We start from the raw sequence: 17,739 nt of genomic DNA, 5'->3' as shown, positions 1-17,739 counted from the left end.
CTTGGGATCCTGGTGGTCCAGGTGAGTGCCGAACCCCTTTACCCTCCCCTGGCCCTGGGTTTGCCTGGAGCCAGAAGAGCAGTCTGATCAATGTTCAGCTGAGCCTGAAACACTAAATACCTTGGCTGTCACAAGTGAGCTCACCCATCAACTCCATTATGAGGCTTGGGCCTGGTGCAGGAACTAGAAGGTGGATTCAGTTCAAAGTTAAGCAATCAGCAATTTATCCCATCACTTGGAAACTCTTCTGGTGCTCGCCTACACTCTCAGACTACACCTCTGAGCATGCCGCATTCCCAGGCTGCCAGCTGGGTTTGTGTCACAGCCCCTTTGCTGGAGTTCAGGATTGACTGCTGGTCCCGCAAAGTCCTTCTGCCCAGGTAGACCCAGCTGAGATCCTGAAACGGGTCCTGTACAAGAGGTTTCAGACACGTGTTGTCAGTCATGGGCTGGGTGTGCAGTCCTGCTGTCACCATACGCCAGTACGTGCAGCTTATGTAGACAGAATGGCAGAAATCCTAGGAAAGACTTGTCATACAGGCACAGAGGGAAACGTGGGATTAAGCAGGCTCAGCTGCTGGAGAAGGTAAAGCCCTGGCTCAGGAGCAGAAGACAGTGGGCTTTGGAGTAAATTCAGTCTGTTTATGGAAACTTCAGGTTCAAAGCCAAACCCTGCAGTGAAGCCCATCCTGGAGGAGCTGTCATCACACACCACTGGACACACAAGGGCTGCCCTGGTCCTCTGACTGCCCAGAGCCTCCTGGATCCGGAAGGTCTGAGCAGGACTGGATGTAAGGATGGGGGGGAAGGAAGGAACAGCAGTATTTGCTCTCTCTGCCATGCTCCTCCCAGGCTGTCGCTTTTGTCAGGGCTCCTGACAGCCCGTTCAGCTGAAGTGCACTCACTCCGAAGATGTAATCTGGGGTTACGTAAGACTCCGATACCTTTGGTGACTCACACGCCGTGTCCTAACACGCCGCTCCACAGCCGTTGTGTAACCTCACTGGGGAAGCACGTGGCGGCCGGCCCCGCGCATGGGATGGGGAGCTGCAGTGGGAATGGGGAGCTGGGATGGGGAGGGGGTCTACCCTCCTGTGGAAAGGCAATCCCACTGAAGGACCATCCCATCCCTCTGGCATAGCGAGAGGAAGGAGTCCTGCCATGGGGGCGGCCCTGAAATGAGCGGGGCTGCCGGGGAAGTGAAAACTGTGAGATTCACTGGACTAGAAAATCTGCGGTTGGCATCCAAACCTGTGGTTTCCCCCACTGTGTGCTTGCAGTGAACAGTCTGCTACTGCTTATAATGAAAGGGCTTATGGTAGGAAGGGAGGAAAGGGGATATCTTCTTCCCTTGGCCAGGAAGCCTTTCTCTGGCAGTGATGGAGCCTGAGTTTTCTCTTATTTAAGCAGGGAAACATCAAGAAGGACTTGCTGCCGGCAGTGGAGATACCAGCTGTCTCCCTGGCAGAAAAGGAGGATCAGGCCTTTGAGGAGCTCTTGGAGCTCACAGCAGATGTGCAGGGTAAGAGGCAGCCCACCTTGCAGCAGCAAGAGGTGCAGGCACCCACAGGCAGCAGCAGCATGGGGAACGTGGCATTGTTCCCAGCACTGGAGTGGAGATGGAGCTGCCCAAGGGGGTCAGGATGGATAAACCCACAGGGACAAATGACATGTGGCTCTGCCTCTATGCACGATACTGCAAAGGGGATTGTGTGTGCCTGTGTACTGGGGGGAGCCTGCCCCAGGCCCCTGGCAGCTCTGTCCAGTCAGCCACGTTTCACCATCTCCTGGTGCAGCACCACCAGCAGCACAGGGCATGGCAGGGGCCAGCAGGGCAGAGAGGACCTTATGCTGGCCTCATCTTCCTTCTTCATTCACAGCCTGCAGCTGCTGGAAGGACACAAGTCCACCTGGGCAGCTGTACCTTGGCTTTTTGTGTTGCTGTGGTGTGGTGTGGGTTGGGTTGGTTTATCCCCCTGCCCATGTTCTGCATTTCAATGTGTGTGCCACAAATGGAGCTCAAACATCTCAGCCCCCCAAGGCAGCGGATCTGCTGTAGATGTGGGTATGCTGGAGGAAGACTAAGCGTTGGCAAGTCAGCAGCAAACGTCTGCTCCTCTGAACCCACACTGCCGAGGAGGTTTGGACCTCATCCTGCCTATCACTCATGTCTCCCAAAGAAATCAGAAGCACTGAACAGCATGCTGCAGGTTTGGGTGCTGCCTTGTGACTTCAGGGCCAGCGCATCAGTTGGGACAAGTCAGGGTAGCTGCACTGAAGGCAGACCAGATGAGCAGATATTTCCCTGACAACTTGCCAGCCCTTGATTTCTGTCCAGGACTCCACACCTACCCCAGCTTACCTTCTGGTGCAGAAGTACTGGGTTTGAATCATGCACAGGATTTGTAGCCTGGCTCATTAGCTCAACTGAGGGATAAAGTTAATGAAACTCCTCTTGCTCAGCCAAGGATCTGGTTCCCAATGTTTAGTAGCTCTGCAACGGAGTGATAACATATTGGGGCTGAGTCTCGGCTTCATGACTCCACTTTTAGACTAGTGTAAGATCACAGTAACACAGACATCAGACTTATTATTTATGATACAGTTATACATTACACAGTTTTGCCCCCTCAGTCCACAGCTAGAAATCACCACTTCCCACATGTGGCATATGCCATGCTTTATTTTTAAAAAATTACTTCCATCTTTCTAAAGACTAAAAGCAGAGCAAAAAGACGAATTAATGTGACCTATTATTAAGTTATTAGATGCTTACAAACCCACAAGACCATGCAAGCATTCAGCTTCCCAGGAAAGAGGGCAACTGAAACGCGTTCCAGAGCCAGATGCTTGCCTGGTGTAAAGCAGAAGACACTGGCTCCAGCAGAAGTGCCTGCTCCTTGCTGCAGAGTCGGTTCCCAGACGTGGCTCACCACGCAGCCCGGCACTGGTGACGCTGCAGGACGCCCATGGAAAGCAAGCCGGTTATTTTCCCAGATTAATAAGGCAGAGCGAGCCACAGGTTGTGTTCTGGTGGCCGCAACCACACAGCCGCTGCGAATGGAGTCTGCAGGAACATGCCCTGCCTTTGCCCGCCCCGTGGGCTGCCTGGGCACAGGAGGCCTCCGCAGGCTGGCAGCGCTGCCTGCTGTCACACAGCCCGGGCTTCTCACTGGACAACCTGTCTCAGACACTTGCGCTTTGCCCGGCTCCAATCTCCACCCCGGGCTAGCCCCCAACGTGCTGGCTGGCTGCCGTGCTGGGAAAGCTCGGGCAAGGGTGAGGCTGGGGAATGACATGTTTTGTGTCTGACCTCTTGGGAGAGCTCTGGGATGGACATAGAGATGTGGATATCCAGAGGGAATAGGAGGGGGAAAGTCTGATATAGGCGTGGGATGGATGAGGAGGGACAGGCTGGGATAAGGAGCTGCCGGAGAGCAAGAGATGGACCTCAGAGGACAAAAGGAGGAAAGAGGAGTCCCTTCTCCCCATTAGGACCTGTCCCTTCAACGCCTCGGATGAACAAAATATTCTCATCTGCATTTCTCCTCTGTCATCAGCTTAAACCTTCTGGTCCTACACCTCATGTCAGTTGGCACATGGTGGATGGCAGCCTTCCACTGCGGAGAACACTCTGTCAGCTCCCGTCACACTTTTGCCTGGAGGCCTTGGCGCTCTGGCTCTGCTGCTGGCCCCATCACCAAAGCACGGTGGGCCTGCTGGGAACCCCCAGGGTGTTCCCTGCGACGCAGGAGTGCCCATGCAGAGGTAAACAAGCGTGCAAGCGACCTTCAGAAAGCTGAGGTTACAGAGCTGCCGGTTTAGGAGACGCCAAAGGAAGGCTGCCTCTGCATGTTCCTCCTTCCACTGTTTCCTCAAGGCTCCCCAGCCAGGCTCACCTCCACACACAAAATGGACGGTTCCCACCTGCAGAACAACAGCTAAGCAAAAATCCGGCTTGGAAACATACCTGAAGCAGCCCTGTGTGAGCCCTAAAGCAGTTTAACTGCTGAGCTTAGGGGAAATTAGCCCGCTCTGCTGCGCTAATGCATTTATATTGCTCCTGGTAGAGGTACCCGTTCTAACCCAGCTAACCACACAGCACAGTCCTGCGAACAGCTCCAAGACGTTCCCTCCTCCACGCTGGCCAGCGTGTGGGCTCCGTGCTGCCTTTACAGCTGATTGCACACAATTCCCTTGGACTTCAGCATCCAGGAGTTTTGCAGTCCCTCCACCTCCAGTGGCAAAGCAAAGGGGATTCCTCTCCCACGCACAGCTCTGTGTCCCCAAAGCAGGTCCTGTATGCCAGAGCTTCTGGAAAGGCAGTGTGCAGTTCTGTAATTAAAGCTTGGATCCTAATGTGCAAGTACAGAGAAGCCACATGCTGGCTGCTTTACTTTGTAGCTTGAATAGCATTTCTTTAATGTAGGTGGGTTGTTTTTTGATTGGGTTTTTTTTCATGCATGCAAGAAACATAAATAGGACTTCATCTTTTATGCATTTTCTTGTGCCTTCCAGACCTAGAGCTCCTCTCCATTATTTGACATTGTTCCTTGTTTTGAAAGATGCACTTACTAGAAAAAGATACAAGAGTGTTTTCATTACAGCACATCACATTCACATACATAAAATATTAAAAGCAATATAGCTGAACCCAAACCCAATGCAGTACTTTAGAAAATAGTACTAGTCTTTTCCCTAGGTTCACGTCAGAGAGCGTGATAAATCCTTCTGTTATACATTACAGCCTCCATGGATTCCCAAGGGGAGTGCGCATCACACTTACAGAATCCAGAAGAGTCTATTATGAAAGGAGCAGAAGGTGGTTTCCTGTTATATGTACGCACATGCAGACGGACATAAACATACGGGTGTGCATGCATGGATGCTTACACAGCATTTGTCAGCGCTGCTGAGGTTCATTGGCTGTGCCTGCCCCACACTGCTGCCTGCTGAGAACAGAGTGCATTTCCCAAGTCCTCTTCCAGTCTGTGCTGGGTCTTCCTAAAAAAGCCCTGGGAGAGATCCTGAAGTCCAAGGGCACAATGCCATGGGGGGGGGCGACAGGATGTGGCAGTGGATGGCAAACATGGAGCAAACACAGCCCTATGGAAACAACACGTTTTCATCTAACAGGCAGACCCACTAAAGGAGCCCTTTAACATCCTCCAAACATCCCCACTCAACTCATTGCAGTCAGCCTTCAGCCCCAGGCGAGCCCAGGCTTGCTCTCAGGTGGTTCTGAGAGGTGATGCTTCAGACCTTCAGCAATGTCCCTGGGGGACAAGTGCCATAGCAAGTCATCTGCTTCACATAAGGAGGCAGAATGGTTTTCCTCCTCTTAAAGGGTGTCACAGGGCCCTCAAGTAACGAACTGCAATATTCACTGAAGCCAGGTAGTATTAGGAAACAAGTACTCAAACCATCCAGAACCATATGCAGCATAGGACCTAATATGGCCTCTCAGTTTGCTCCTCCTTTTGAGAGGAGCAGGTTTACTGAAAAGGAAACTTCTCCCAGGGTTAGTGCCTACATGTTTTTCCATCCACTAGCTCTTTCCCCATCCCTCAGATCCATATGTTTTTCCAGTCTGTCAGATCTTCCTTTGTGTCCCATATGTGCGTTACCTTCCTCCTCTCCCCTGGGAAGCTTCCCACTGCTCACCTAGCCCCAGCTCCTCTGACGCCATCCTTCCTTTCCCCTCCCAGGGCAAGGCAGCATGAAACAGCACTGCTCCCATCTCCCTGCTTACTGGGGTTGAAACCATTTCACCTGCTAATGTAGAAACAGTAAAGTGCTTTCAGTGAAAGCTCTTTGAGAAATATTAGCAAGCATTTACTGACTCTTTAAAAATCTGCCCAGTCCTCTCCATTCTGCTGGTTTCCAGAAGGAGGAACCTTGCCTTTGTTCAATAAGTCTTAGAGAAGTTTCATATCAAAAACTATTGGTGGCTTTTTTCCATGGGTGTTTTGCTCCTCTCTTTTTTTTCATCCTGCTACTGAAAAAAGGGGTGAACGAAAAAGGTTCCTAAAGCATCCAAAGTCATACCCCCACGCTGCTCTTCAATATTATTTGCTTTTCAGAATCAGATTGAAAACTCTGTAACTACTGTGAGAGTTTTAAGACAAATTTAAAGGGCTGACCCCTCAAAGTCCAAGGTGGCTCAAGCTTCAGTAGCCATGAAAGAAAGTAAAACCAGAACCAAAGGAAACTATGAAAAGCCTTTTATGGGCAGAAACTCTTAACGGGAGAAATGTTAAAGGTGTTAATAGTACCAACGCCAGATTCAGCATCTCCTGTAAATGGGGAAGGGAATGTTACTGTTGGCAACCTTAGGCAATGACAGGAATTATTTATTAGCTCAATGAGATTCTGTATTTGCAAGGGTACATCCTGCCAGACTGATCCCTCTGTTGCCAGACTAGTAAAGAGGCCAGGGAGAAGGTAGATGGCAAAGTGGGTATTAAGTGAGGGCAGGGCAGGGGTGCAGAGCCCCCAAAGCAGCACTCCCCAGGCAAGCAGGTTCCTATGGCTGCCTGCCTGCTCTGCTCCCAGCAGCGGCCACTCCAATGGTGTTTCTATGAACAGTGAAAAGAGACTTTGGTCCAACAAGTCCCAGGAGAAGCATCATGCTAGAAAAGGGAAGGTCAAAAGGGAAGAAAAGCAATGAATGGTAATTAATGTCATATAGCTGTAGTTAGACATTTGCTTGTAAATCATGTGATGCTGTATAACATGTGGAAAGACAATTGATGCAAGCTATTCAAAGGGAAACTCCATGATACATGGAGAAAACTCTTCAGCTGTATGCCGCAGGCTGAATTTTCTCAACAGAGAATACCTGCACCGTGCACAGACTTCACTGCCAAAAGGGACTATTCACTTATTAGGTTTATATAACATTGGGCACTTCTAGCAAGTCATACAAAGCTATGTGATTCATGCAGACCGCAGACCTAATCCCAAAATGTTTATTGTCGTCAGTGAAAAAAAGGCTAAGCTGTGCCTGGCACTCTTGGCTGGGAAGAAGCAGAGACAGTGCCCTTACTATTTTGGGATGAAGATGTCCTGTTCCTTCAAAGCCTGAGCTGGGAGCATGTCCTCCCTGCAGGGAGTGCCAGCCAGGCTCACGCAGTGGCAGCCAGGAGGAACCTGGTGCTCACCAGCAATCTCAGATACCTGGTCAGATAAACGCAGATGCAGACGAACACAGGAGTTGAGGCTATTACCTATGTGTTTGAAATTAAATTAATACAGTCCTAATTCCTGCTTTTTATTTTTATAATATTAAAATATTCCTAATTAATTTTGTTCATCTATACATCTTGAAAACTGCCCTATGCTTAGATGATAAAACATCCTCTCTCTCTCTCCAAAAGTGTTTTTGTGGTCTTATGTGATATGAATTCTAATCAGCATTGGGGCAACAGCATTAATGTGGAATTTTTCCAATTCAATTTGAAGCTACTGACCTTCTAGCAGACATTTTCAAACCAGCAACTCATCTTTTGCTATTAAACAAGCCCAAATATGTTATCTATTTGTCATCTCCTTGATGGTCTGAAACAAACAAACAAAAAGTGATGATATTAGTACACATTTACAGTAACAGTAGTAAGTATGGCACTGTTTGTCCATCTCCTGGGTTTTGGTCACTGTTTGAGGAGAATGGAAGGCAAAAGGTAGTTTACCGCTAGAACAAAGGTGCTGTGAAGCACCATGCTGGGAACCATACATGAAACCCATCTGTGCTGTGCATCCCTCTGGCTGGTCTTCTATAAATCCTCTTTTTTAAATCATCCATGCATTTAAAAAAGGCCCTTTGTAGGCATAGTTGTGTAGGTTGTGATACAGAAACTCAAAATAAACATGCAAATGAAGTATTTCTTCCCATGCTTTTGCAAAGGTAGTTTATGATTGTAGAGTTAATTTATTGTTCAAAACCCCTTTTTTCAGTAGCATATATAATGCAGCTGGCTTTGTCAGGCTGATTAGCAACGATGTTTTCAATGCACAAGCACAGTACGACAGCTGTGTGTGATCCCCAGTAACTTTCTGGGCAGTGGGGAAGCTCTGAAGGAAAGCAGATGTTGGGAAAGATTTTGGAAAAGGTAGAGAGAAAGATCTAAGTATTTATAGGCTTGTCTCCTGACATGAGTCCCAGCAGTAAAATGGAATGACTCATATGGATCTAGATTAACAAAGAATTAAAGGAGGGAGATATAATTAATGCCAATCAACAGGAGCTTATGGGAAGAGACCCTTTCAAACTGACTTGTTATCTTTAACCAAGGAGATTACAAGATCGAGTGATACATGCAACGACACTGATGTAAAACTCCTGGACTTCTTTAAGGCCTTCAACTTGTTGCAGCAGGACATGTTGATTAAGAAACCAAAACAATATAAACCCAATGTGACACATATAAAATGGTTGTCGAACTAATCATCCCTGACACAGCACCACAGTGTTCCTGGAAGGGTGCTTGGACACTGAGGGGAGCAGGCACTGCTCCCTGGGTGCCACCCTGGGATGCTTGGCTCAGTGCTCCCCTCCAACCATTTATCCATCCCTCAGTCCTTGCACCCCTTCCCTTTGCCTGCTGGCAGACTCTGGTAATCAGCTGGGTTTGGTCCAAGCTGTTTATTTTCCCTCTAGCCCTTTCCCACCCTGGGATGGCTAGTGCATGGTGTGAATTTTCAAGGTGGCATCTACTTATCAGCAATTTTTTAACAGAAAAAAATGTTCCTATAACCCTGCTCAGTCAGGTCTTTATCTGCGCCAACTGGTATTTTATCAAGGACTATCAACGAACAAAAGGATTACGACCGAGTTCTGCAGATGGCACCAAGACAGAGAGAAGAGGTGGAAATTAAAGAACGTGCCACTGGTGCGGAGCAAACCAGTTTGCAAAACTGCATTCGGGTAAGCAATGCATGTCTGAGTATGACCCAAGTTAGAAATCATACTGTAGGAATAATAAAGCATAGTTTTAGAATAGGGGATACACGCAAGGAGGGGAAGGGTCGGAGACACTGAAAAAGGCAAGAGAATCACTGCTGAACCCGAGTTTCCAGACTTCAGAGTTACAGTATCTGAGAGGGATAAACAGCTTCTTAAATGTGGCATCAGCAAAATAAGCTGTATCATGTCTGTATTTGGGTTTAGTGTTATTACAGCTGGAATACCATGTTCATGTCTGGTACGGGCAGCACCGACCAACAGATAAGGTGGAGATGAAATAGGGAAAACGTGCACACTAGTGCTTACAAATTGGAATAGGAGGCCTTTTGGTGACAGACTGCAAGATTTCAACCTCTTCAGTCTCTTAAAGAGATGGCTGTGGGCTGAGCTGATTTCTGGTTGGGAGTAAAAGTTTGATCATCCACGAGACAAAAGCACGAGATATCCCATAGCTGGAAGCTGTCATTAGTAGGCCTCTCCAGAGCAGAAGCAAGAGTTTCCAACAGTGATGGGGAACAATCACATGGACAGTTTCCCTGGATTACTCACAAATTCTTTGCCTCTGGTAATATTTAAATGAAAGATGATACAATCTAAATCAAACACAAGTCAGGGAAATCCACACAGAGGGACTTCAGGGCTTGGTTCTGCCAAAGCTTTGGAGACCATATGAATTTATTTCACCACTATAAACAGTTACTTCCTATAAACTCTTGGGAACATCAGTTACTAATTTGTGCTTGAAAACATTATGTCTGCTACAGTCATCTATTCTTTTCCCATCCTTGTGAACCAAGTCTTTAATTCAGTACCAACCACTCAGGAAATGATGTGCGAGGAACAGTAACATACCTGGCTCAGACGGCAAAGAATCCAAAAGGATTTATGTTTAAGATGCAGCTCTGATAGGGTCACACACTAGTAGGAATGGAAGAGGCTTGTTATAAAACACTTATTGTAACTTCAAACATATGGAGCCAAATTCAGAGCTAGCATCCCTACCAACTGGCTACTTGTCCTTTGTAACCTACAAGGCATCAGGTTCATGTGAAACTAAGGAGATACTTTCAATTCTCTCACTTCTCTAAACACTGACCTTGTGCCAACCCATGACACCAATGCTCTAAGATGGCTCTTCAGAGCAGATTCTGTCCCAGAGCTCATGATCCGTATAGGCATTTGCGTCAACTGGTGGTGGAATTAGTGCAGTTTGGGCACTTGATAGCGATCCCATCACAAAGGTTCATGTCTCATGCACCATGCCACATGGCTCTGCAGGCAAAGCACAGTGTGCTTGGCCTTACAGATAAGGAATTAAATGAGGCATACAGACGAGGAACCACCACTGTTTGCTCCTATTTTCTCATAGTCACAGCACAGAGCCTGAATCTCTCCAATCCATGAGGAATGCAGAGCAACTGCACCTCCACAGCCGCTCTGCTGCCCCTAGGGACTTGCTCTTTTCCTGTATGGAAAAGCAAGTCTGGAAGTTAAACGGGGACAGATCAAAGGAAGATGTCAACACACACACAATTTTCTTCCACTTTCAGATCTCAGTTTCTGCAGGACACGAAGCCGAGGAGGAAAACCTTTTCTCTTTCTGTTGTTTTCTCTGACATTGAAATCACATTTCACCCTGGCCTTACAGTGGCTTGCACTTGGGCCTCATTATAACTGAACATGGACTATTGATTCAGGCTGCAGACAGTAATCAGTCCTTTTCTATCAATAGCTTTGCCACCGCCATTTTCAAAATTGCACACTTCTTCCTACTATAAAACTCTGTTAAGATAATGTATTCTGTGGAAGTTGGAATTTTAAAAACAAATATAAAAAAAATATTTCAAACCAAAGTAATTAGTTTTAAAGACAACACTGTTGATGAAACAGTCCTGGAAATCCTCCACTGATTGGGATTACTGTAGAATTTCTACAAGAAAAAAAAACCAATAAGGTGTTGGAATAATAATGCATAAATAGTGGTTACAGCTCTATGGAAGTAACGCATTTTAAAATGTGTTTTGTAAAAGCTTACAGAAACACCAAAAAGCTGCACCAGAGCTAACAATTATCAGTCTAAAGTAATATATTTGTATAAACTAAAATGATTTAATATTTGGGCAGATTCCCAGCAGGTGTATACTGTCATAGCTGCTGTGCACAATGAGGCAGCTATAACAATTACATTAGCTGATTCTCTCCTTGCCTCTGACAGCAGATGTCTTTCAGTCCACAGCCTTTAAAGTGAGGTGAGTGGAATAGAAATTCCTCAGTCAGTTCTTCATTTGCAATCCTTCTGCCAGAATTAAGACTCAAAATCCGTGCATTAGAATACATTAAAATAAATCCTTATGTTTTGTCCAGCAATTGTAATCAATTTCAGTATTTTTTTCTGCTCTGATTGCAAATGCTCTTGAAGTCAGGGTCTGCTCTGTCTGTACAATGCAGTGTTAGAGAAATTCTGGACTTTTAATGTCCAGGAAAAAAATAAAATCTAAATTCTTCCCCACAATGATGTCATTTTGTATCATATTGTTTTCTGTTTGACAGCCAAAACAAGTGACATAAAAAGGCACCTTAACTAGCAGATCTGCTTCCTGTGTCTTTGAGTCATATTCTCCAACTCTACTGGCAAAAACAAGTTTTTACAGCTGTTAGCACTGTAGCCAGTACAGCTCAAAGCGCAAGTTGCAGCCTATTCTGGATAACACACAAACATCATCACCTAAGTCCCACTTATGAAATCACTATCACTATCACTATCACAAGAACCAGAAAGCATAATTCTGTTATCATACTGTTTTCTGAGTATTCAGGGAGTTTAGATAGGAAAAAATCACCTTCCAATTTGTGCATGCGATTTAAGTAGCACCTGATAACATTGCAGAATATTTATGGACAACAAAGAAACAGGAAACCTATGCAATCAGTTTCCTTACTATGGCCAAATTTCTAAGAAGAAAATGAATACACTTGAAACTCATCTGTTTAAATGGGAGAAACAGAATATAGCAACAATGAAATACAATAGACAGTATCTGCTATACAGTTTGTCATTTCCTGTGCAAGCTTTGCTACACAGAAAAAAACAGCACTAATCAATGTTGCCATTTATTGGCAATAAAACAGCAAAATCAGCTGCTGTTATTTTTGTGGTCTCAACAATTTCTTCTAAAGTTCTTAGTTCAAAATCACTTTGCCAGTCAGAAACATGACTCTAAAAGACACAAATACTCCTGCCCCACAATTCCCCTTCGCCTGCACCCTTTCCCAGCCCCTTTTAATTTGGACTGTATTAAATGTGGGCTTTATTGAGGGTAATAGTGGAACTCCTATTGTATTAACTAGCCTAGGATTTTTACCTAACTATCCATCAGATTTTATCTGAGTGACTGCTGTTTCCATGGAACGGCAACACAAGTATGTATAACACAATGCTTAGTTTACTTCAATACCTCTTCACACCCGTGCACAGGACTTTCACAGATCTCAGCTTTGCCAGGGCTTGGGACAGGCAAACCCATAGGTGCAAACAGCACTACTCTGCCCAGTGTGCTGCACATTGGTACTTGGCTCCAACGTCTGTAGTTCAACCTTCTCATACTGGCAGGAGCGCTCTCATCAGTGCAGGGTGATAGCATAAGTCAATTACAGTTTTTTACAAACACATTGTAAAGAACATATCCTACTGGCAACAGAAAAGAAAGAGATGAAGCAGCAGCCCTGTGGCAAAAGCGGAGAGCCAGGAGATCTGGATACTTTTCCTGGCTTTGCTTCAGACTTTGTGATTGACCTTGGCAAACCAGATACAGGCAAATCCCATTCCCTTCTCCATGAAAAGTGTCCTGCCTGCTACTCAGGGAGAGTGGCTCCGCTATGCACATGTACCACCTGAGCATATACACACCCGGACAGAGGTATGTATGCACAGAAATACCAATCATTTGCACGAGAGGTGAGTATTGAATGCAAAATTCCTGTTGTTGACACAGGGCAAGGCATTAGCTTAATTTGAGAGTGAGGAAGGAAGATAAAACACCATGCAAGTCCATCGGTTTTCTTGTGCAAGTCAGGTGTTGCAGAACATCTTGTAGTCCTGACGATGAAGTAACAGACGAACTTATTATTGGGTGGTGTTCAAAGTCTATCCTTGTTCATGTCTCTAAAAGTGAGGTAAATATTACTTACACTGTAGAATAGAGTTCAAGGCATGACGTTTGTCAGATAAACTACACTTTAGAAAGTTTAGTTTATCTGACTTTCTAGGCTAGATCTAGGCTGCCAGATCCCCTGAGATGCCAAGTTCCTCCAAATCCCACCACTTCTAGCATTTTTTTTTCCTACAGAGGTTCATATTCTTTATAATACAGATGTTTCTAGAAAACTTGTACACTGAATATACACAAATTACTTCCCTTTCTTGCTTTTAATTCGTAACTAGATCTACTTACACCTATACCATCTTCCTTTTACACTTACAAATGATTGTGCAGAATAAGTACTGGATATATTAAGCGTGTTTTGATACTCCTGGGTTCCACCCTCCTCCACCAAATCAAACAAGCCACCAGCTGTTACGAAAACGCAGTGCTGTAACACGGTACGGGCGCCTGCCTGCACCAGGTGAGCTCTGCCAGCCCCAGCCCCAGCCCCTGGACGACGTGCGAGCTCCTGTCTTTACCACACACCGTCCCCTGGGGGGGCGAAGTCAAGACGAGGGAGGACACGCTTTGACAGAAGACGACCTCAGCACCGCACCCTGACCCCCGCTGTACAGCAGACACGTTTCTGGGCTCCATGCAAGTGTTCCTGCTGCTGGCTGTGAGCGGGCAGCACGGTCTGTCCCGCGTCCCTTCTCCACAGATGCTGCCATTTCTCCAACTGCACGCAGCGGCTTCACCCCCTGCCCCCCACGGTGCTGACACCCGGCCTCCCTGCCCCAGCTCTCACCGTTTCTCCCCTCACTCCCTGCCCGGCCGCACTAGGGGTCTCGTCATTCCCCAGGGCCTGTGTAGGAGACACCCTGCACACCCTAATCCCCCTTCACGCCGCGCCGGGGCTGCTCTGGGAAGGAAGTACAACAGAGCCATGCCTGCGCAACGCCAGGCGGAGCCGCGGGGACGGCAGGTGTTCCGCCGACCCACCGCCGGGGGCCGGCGCGGGGCGCCGATCACCACACGAAGAGCAGCTCTCTCTACCCGCTCCGCCGCTACCAGCCCCACACCCTGCCCCGGCGCGGCCTCTGGCAACCACCAGCCGGCGCCGGCCTCCCCGGCGCGGCCCCTTCCGGTTCACGTCGGAGCTAGCCTCGCGCGGAGGAAGCCGGGCGGCCATCTTGGCTCGTCCGGGAGCGGCGGAGGGGCGGGGGGCAGGCAGGCAAGCGTAACGGGCGGGCACCCAGCTTTCCCAGCCCAGCCGCGGCCCGCGGGGTGCCGGCCTTTCGGAGACTGGGGCGGGCGGGTAGAGACGGGCCGGGATGCGAGCGGCTGCCCGGTGAAGAGGGGCTACGGCGGGCGAAGGAGAGGGGAGTCCCCTCGGCGGCGGGCCTGCGCTGGCCGCCGTGCCCCGGGCCGCAGCGTAGAGGGGCCGGCGACAGAAGCCCTGCCGCCTCCTCCTTCCCGCCCGCCCCGCGTTTCCCCCTGCTGCGCACTCGCCGCCTCCCTTCCCCTGGCTCCATCCCTCCCCGGTTGATGAGGCGCTCCCCTTCCCGCTGCTGACCCCGCGGACCCCGGCCTGGCTGTAGGATGAGCTCGGAGGGGGCGAGGCCGCTCCGCTCCCCGAGGAGGATCTAGCTCGGGCGTGAGGCGCCGCCAGAGGGTGGGGGGCACCGACGCGACGCCGCCCCCCGCCAGCCACCTCGTCCTTCATGGTGGCTCCCTGCGACCACCATCTCCGAGCAGACGCGCAGCCCGGCCCTGGGGGCCCGTGTGTGTCTGTACGCGCCGCCTTCGCGGCCGCCCGAGTGAAGTAAAATGTCCACTCGGACTCCATTGCCCACGGTGAACGAGCGCGACACCGAGAACGTGAGTACCGCCGGCCGCGGGGGGACCGGCCCAGGCACCCTCCCCGGGGTTGCGACGGGACCCGGCCAGGCAGGGGCATCGCCCTGCCGAGGGCTGACATTAACCTCTCGCCGCTTGGGCTGTTCCCAAATAACCGGTTTATTTAAAATTATTTTTAAACACCCTCCCCCACAGCACGGTTCGCCGATTTAGTAGCATTTGCGGGCATCCCTCCCCCAGCCCGGTGTCCCCTCTCTGAGGCTTTATTCGAGTGTGTCTTGGTGGCGAGGATCGGATTTGTTATGTTGGTAACGGGAAGAGAAGATCCGCAGTGGGGAGGGGGGTCCCGGTTGCTTGCTGTCTTACAATATGCAAACTTGCTGCTAAAAGCTGCCGAATCAACCTCTGGTAAACGGAAGGTAATAATTCAGCTTTGGTAGGGTGGGCTAGGTGACCTAGATAATGGGCCTCTTCCCTGCTTAATTTGCAGGGTTCTCGTTGATAACGACGCTGTTAGGCTAGTCACCTGTTCAGATGACATTAAAAGGGTTTCTTTACTGGAACTATTCTCCAGACAAGGGGATCTGTTTACCCCCACCCCCCTCCTTTTTTCTTTTTTTTTTTTTTTTTTTTTTTTCTTAACAAAGCCAGGGTTTAGGAATTGGCACTTTATTCACAAGATTGGGGCAAACACTGTATTAATAATCACACAGGTCGCATGCTAAAGGAAAGGGGGAAAAACAAAAGTCCTGCCACATGAGCAGAGAGCCACAAACGAAGCTGAGTAGGAAACTCCCGTTCTGCCGATAGGAAACGTATTTCTTTTAAGTTAAAACTTACTTGATCCCCATGTATGCTGTCAAACCATTTTTCTGCATAGGCTCTTGACATGTTCCCAAATGATAAACAGAAGGGAGTTGTCACTCACTGTAGTCTCAGATGAGTCGATCAGTGAACTTTGTATTCAGCTTTCTGTAGAGGTTATCTGATATTCTTTAGGAGGCAGATGCTAAACTTGATGGAGGAGGCTTTTTTTTTACGAGGGCTTCTTATGTTTTGGACTGGCATAAAAAGTGGAAACCTTGCTTAAATATCAGGAAAAACTGTTGGATTGTTCCTGACCATAAATAGTCTGAGAAAAGTGATGGTAGCCCCATTGTTTAAAACAAGACCAGACAAAGCGTTAGGAAACATGCTGCATGGAACAATTACTGCATTACTAGGGATTTAGATTTTATTGACATAATAGGCACTTCGAACTTCTGTGATCTTTATTTGTTTTAGCACTAGATGCAACCTGCAGGCTAAAGGCTCTATTGAGTAAAAAGCTAACTAAGCATATTTGGTTGTAAAATCTCAATGAGCTTCCTGCCTTGTGGAAGAAAATAATTAAAATATTATGCAGCCCTTCCTATGCCATAGGGAGGAGTTGAAGTTGTAGCATACACTACAAAATACTATACACAGTTTATTTGGATAATTGTTCTGGTCTGTAAGCAGACCTGACTGAGGTTTTCAAGCTCCATGTATATGTGTAGAGGCCACCCAGTAAATCATTTTAGAAAGCATTCAGATAAGGTTCTCTAATTAATTCAAACTCTACCCTGGATAATTTAACGGGGGAAAGACTGAGTATGTGCTCAAGGAAATACATTATTCACAAGCTGTGTGTTCTAGCACTTGAAGATAGATTTTTTACATGTCTTCCACTTAAGGCACATTGTTCTCACTTCAAAATACTGGTCTAACACTTCTCTTTTGTAGTCTTTATAATTTAACGTACATGGATTTTCATGCTTGCAGATGAATTGCCTTAGGTTTAGATTAAGGCATATTTTTCAGCTGCTGTAATCTGGGTTGGTGACCACAGAAATACCTGTAGGTAGTGATATTGACAGGGAGTGATTAATCTGAGTACTCGCCCAGTCCATTGAACCAACCCTTCCGCCCCTCTCCTCCTCCCCCCTGTACAATATCGTATCATTCAGGAAGCTGTCTCTGATATTCTGGCTATCTAGAAATTCACCAAAACATGTTCTGTTCAGCCTTGCTTAAAACTAAATTTAAATCTGACATTTAGTCTCTCTGAATTACCCCTACAGCTGTGAATGCCAGATCTCTTTTTTTTTTTATACCAAATGTAACAATTTTCATACTTCAGTTAACTGTTCTGCCACCCCAGAGATCAATGGGTGTATTGTGTTGACAGGTAAATTGAGCTCTTGACTCTATTTCACATGAGAGAAGTCTAATTAGTTAATATTCATAGTACTCTCTGAAGCTTTGGTGGGAGGAGTCTTAAGAGGTGCCAAGGTATTTGGGCCATGGTTGTGGACCCCTTTAGTGCCGTCTCTCTGCTTGGAAGGTTACCACTGCTGACAAAGGCTTGGCTGGTGTTGAATCTGGTTGAAGCATGCTGATCATAGCTTATCCATGCCTATACTTGCAGTTTTGAAAATGAAGTTAGCCTCCAGAATGACAGTGAGCATAAACTATCATTGTCTGTGCTTGCAGTTAACCATGTTCAGTGGTTGGCAGCTCCTGTTGAATAGAGGAGGTCTAATTGTCAGTACCTGATTGTTTTTTTAAGGCAGTGTATACCACTTCTAACTAAGACATGTACTGCTGAAGTGGAAATGCTGTTGCAATGACTTTCACCAAAAGCCACTCGCAGCTATCAAGCTTTCAGTGCCTTTTGAGATTAAAAAGTTTGGCTCCGAGTCACCTGGTTTTGATAGCAAAGGCATCCCAGATGATCTGTGATCATAGGAA

General features: G+C 47.5%; 1 protein-coding gene and 1 long non-coding RNA gene across 13 annotated transcripts in view; one reads left to right on the top strand and one right to left on the bottom strand.

Moving 5' to 3' along the window:
- Positions 1-6,391: 6,391 nt before the first annotated feature.
- LOC136017077 (uncharacterized) lies at positions 6,392-14,274 on the bottom strand. The gene is made up of 3 exons (XR_010613823.1): positions 13,916-14,274; positions 7,473-7,560; positions 6,392-6,632 (listed from the first exon to the last, which is right to left on the bottom strand). It is a non-coding gene; the product is annotated as an uncharacterized LOC136017077 (long non-coding RNA).
- The window catches only part of MARK3 (microtubule affinity regulating kinase 3), a 62,760-nt gene continuing 59,274 nt past the window's right edge, over positions 14,254-17,739 (top strand). For 2 of the 12 annotated variants that reach the window (XM_065685055.1, XM_065685047.1), the window contains exon 1: positions 14,259-14,988. In XM_065685055.1, coding sequence (XP_065541127.1) covers positions 14,938-14,988 — 51 coding nt within the window. In that variant the 5' untranslated portion in view covers positions 14,259-14,937. Of the gene's footprint in view, positions 14,989-17,739 lie in introns of all 12 variants that reach the window. The other 10 variants (XM_065685058.1, XM_065685054.1, XM_065685049.1 and 7 more) reach the window with 9 other exon arrangements.

Source organism: Lathamus discolor, chromosome 6 (assembly GCF_037157495.1).
Source record: "Lathamus discolor isolate bLatDis1 chromosome 6, bLatDis1.hap1, whole genome shotgun sequence".
In the NCBI taxonomy this organism is placed as follows: Eukaryota; Metazoa; Chordata; class Aves; order Psittaciformes; family Psittacidae; genus Lathamus; species Lathamus discolor.
Note: the sequence above shows the minus strand (reverse complement) of the source record. Positions and strands in the feature narration are given on the sequence as shown.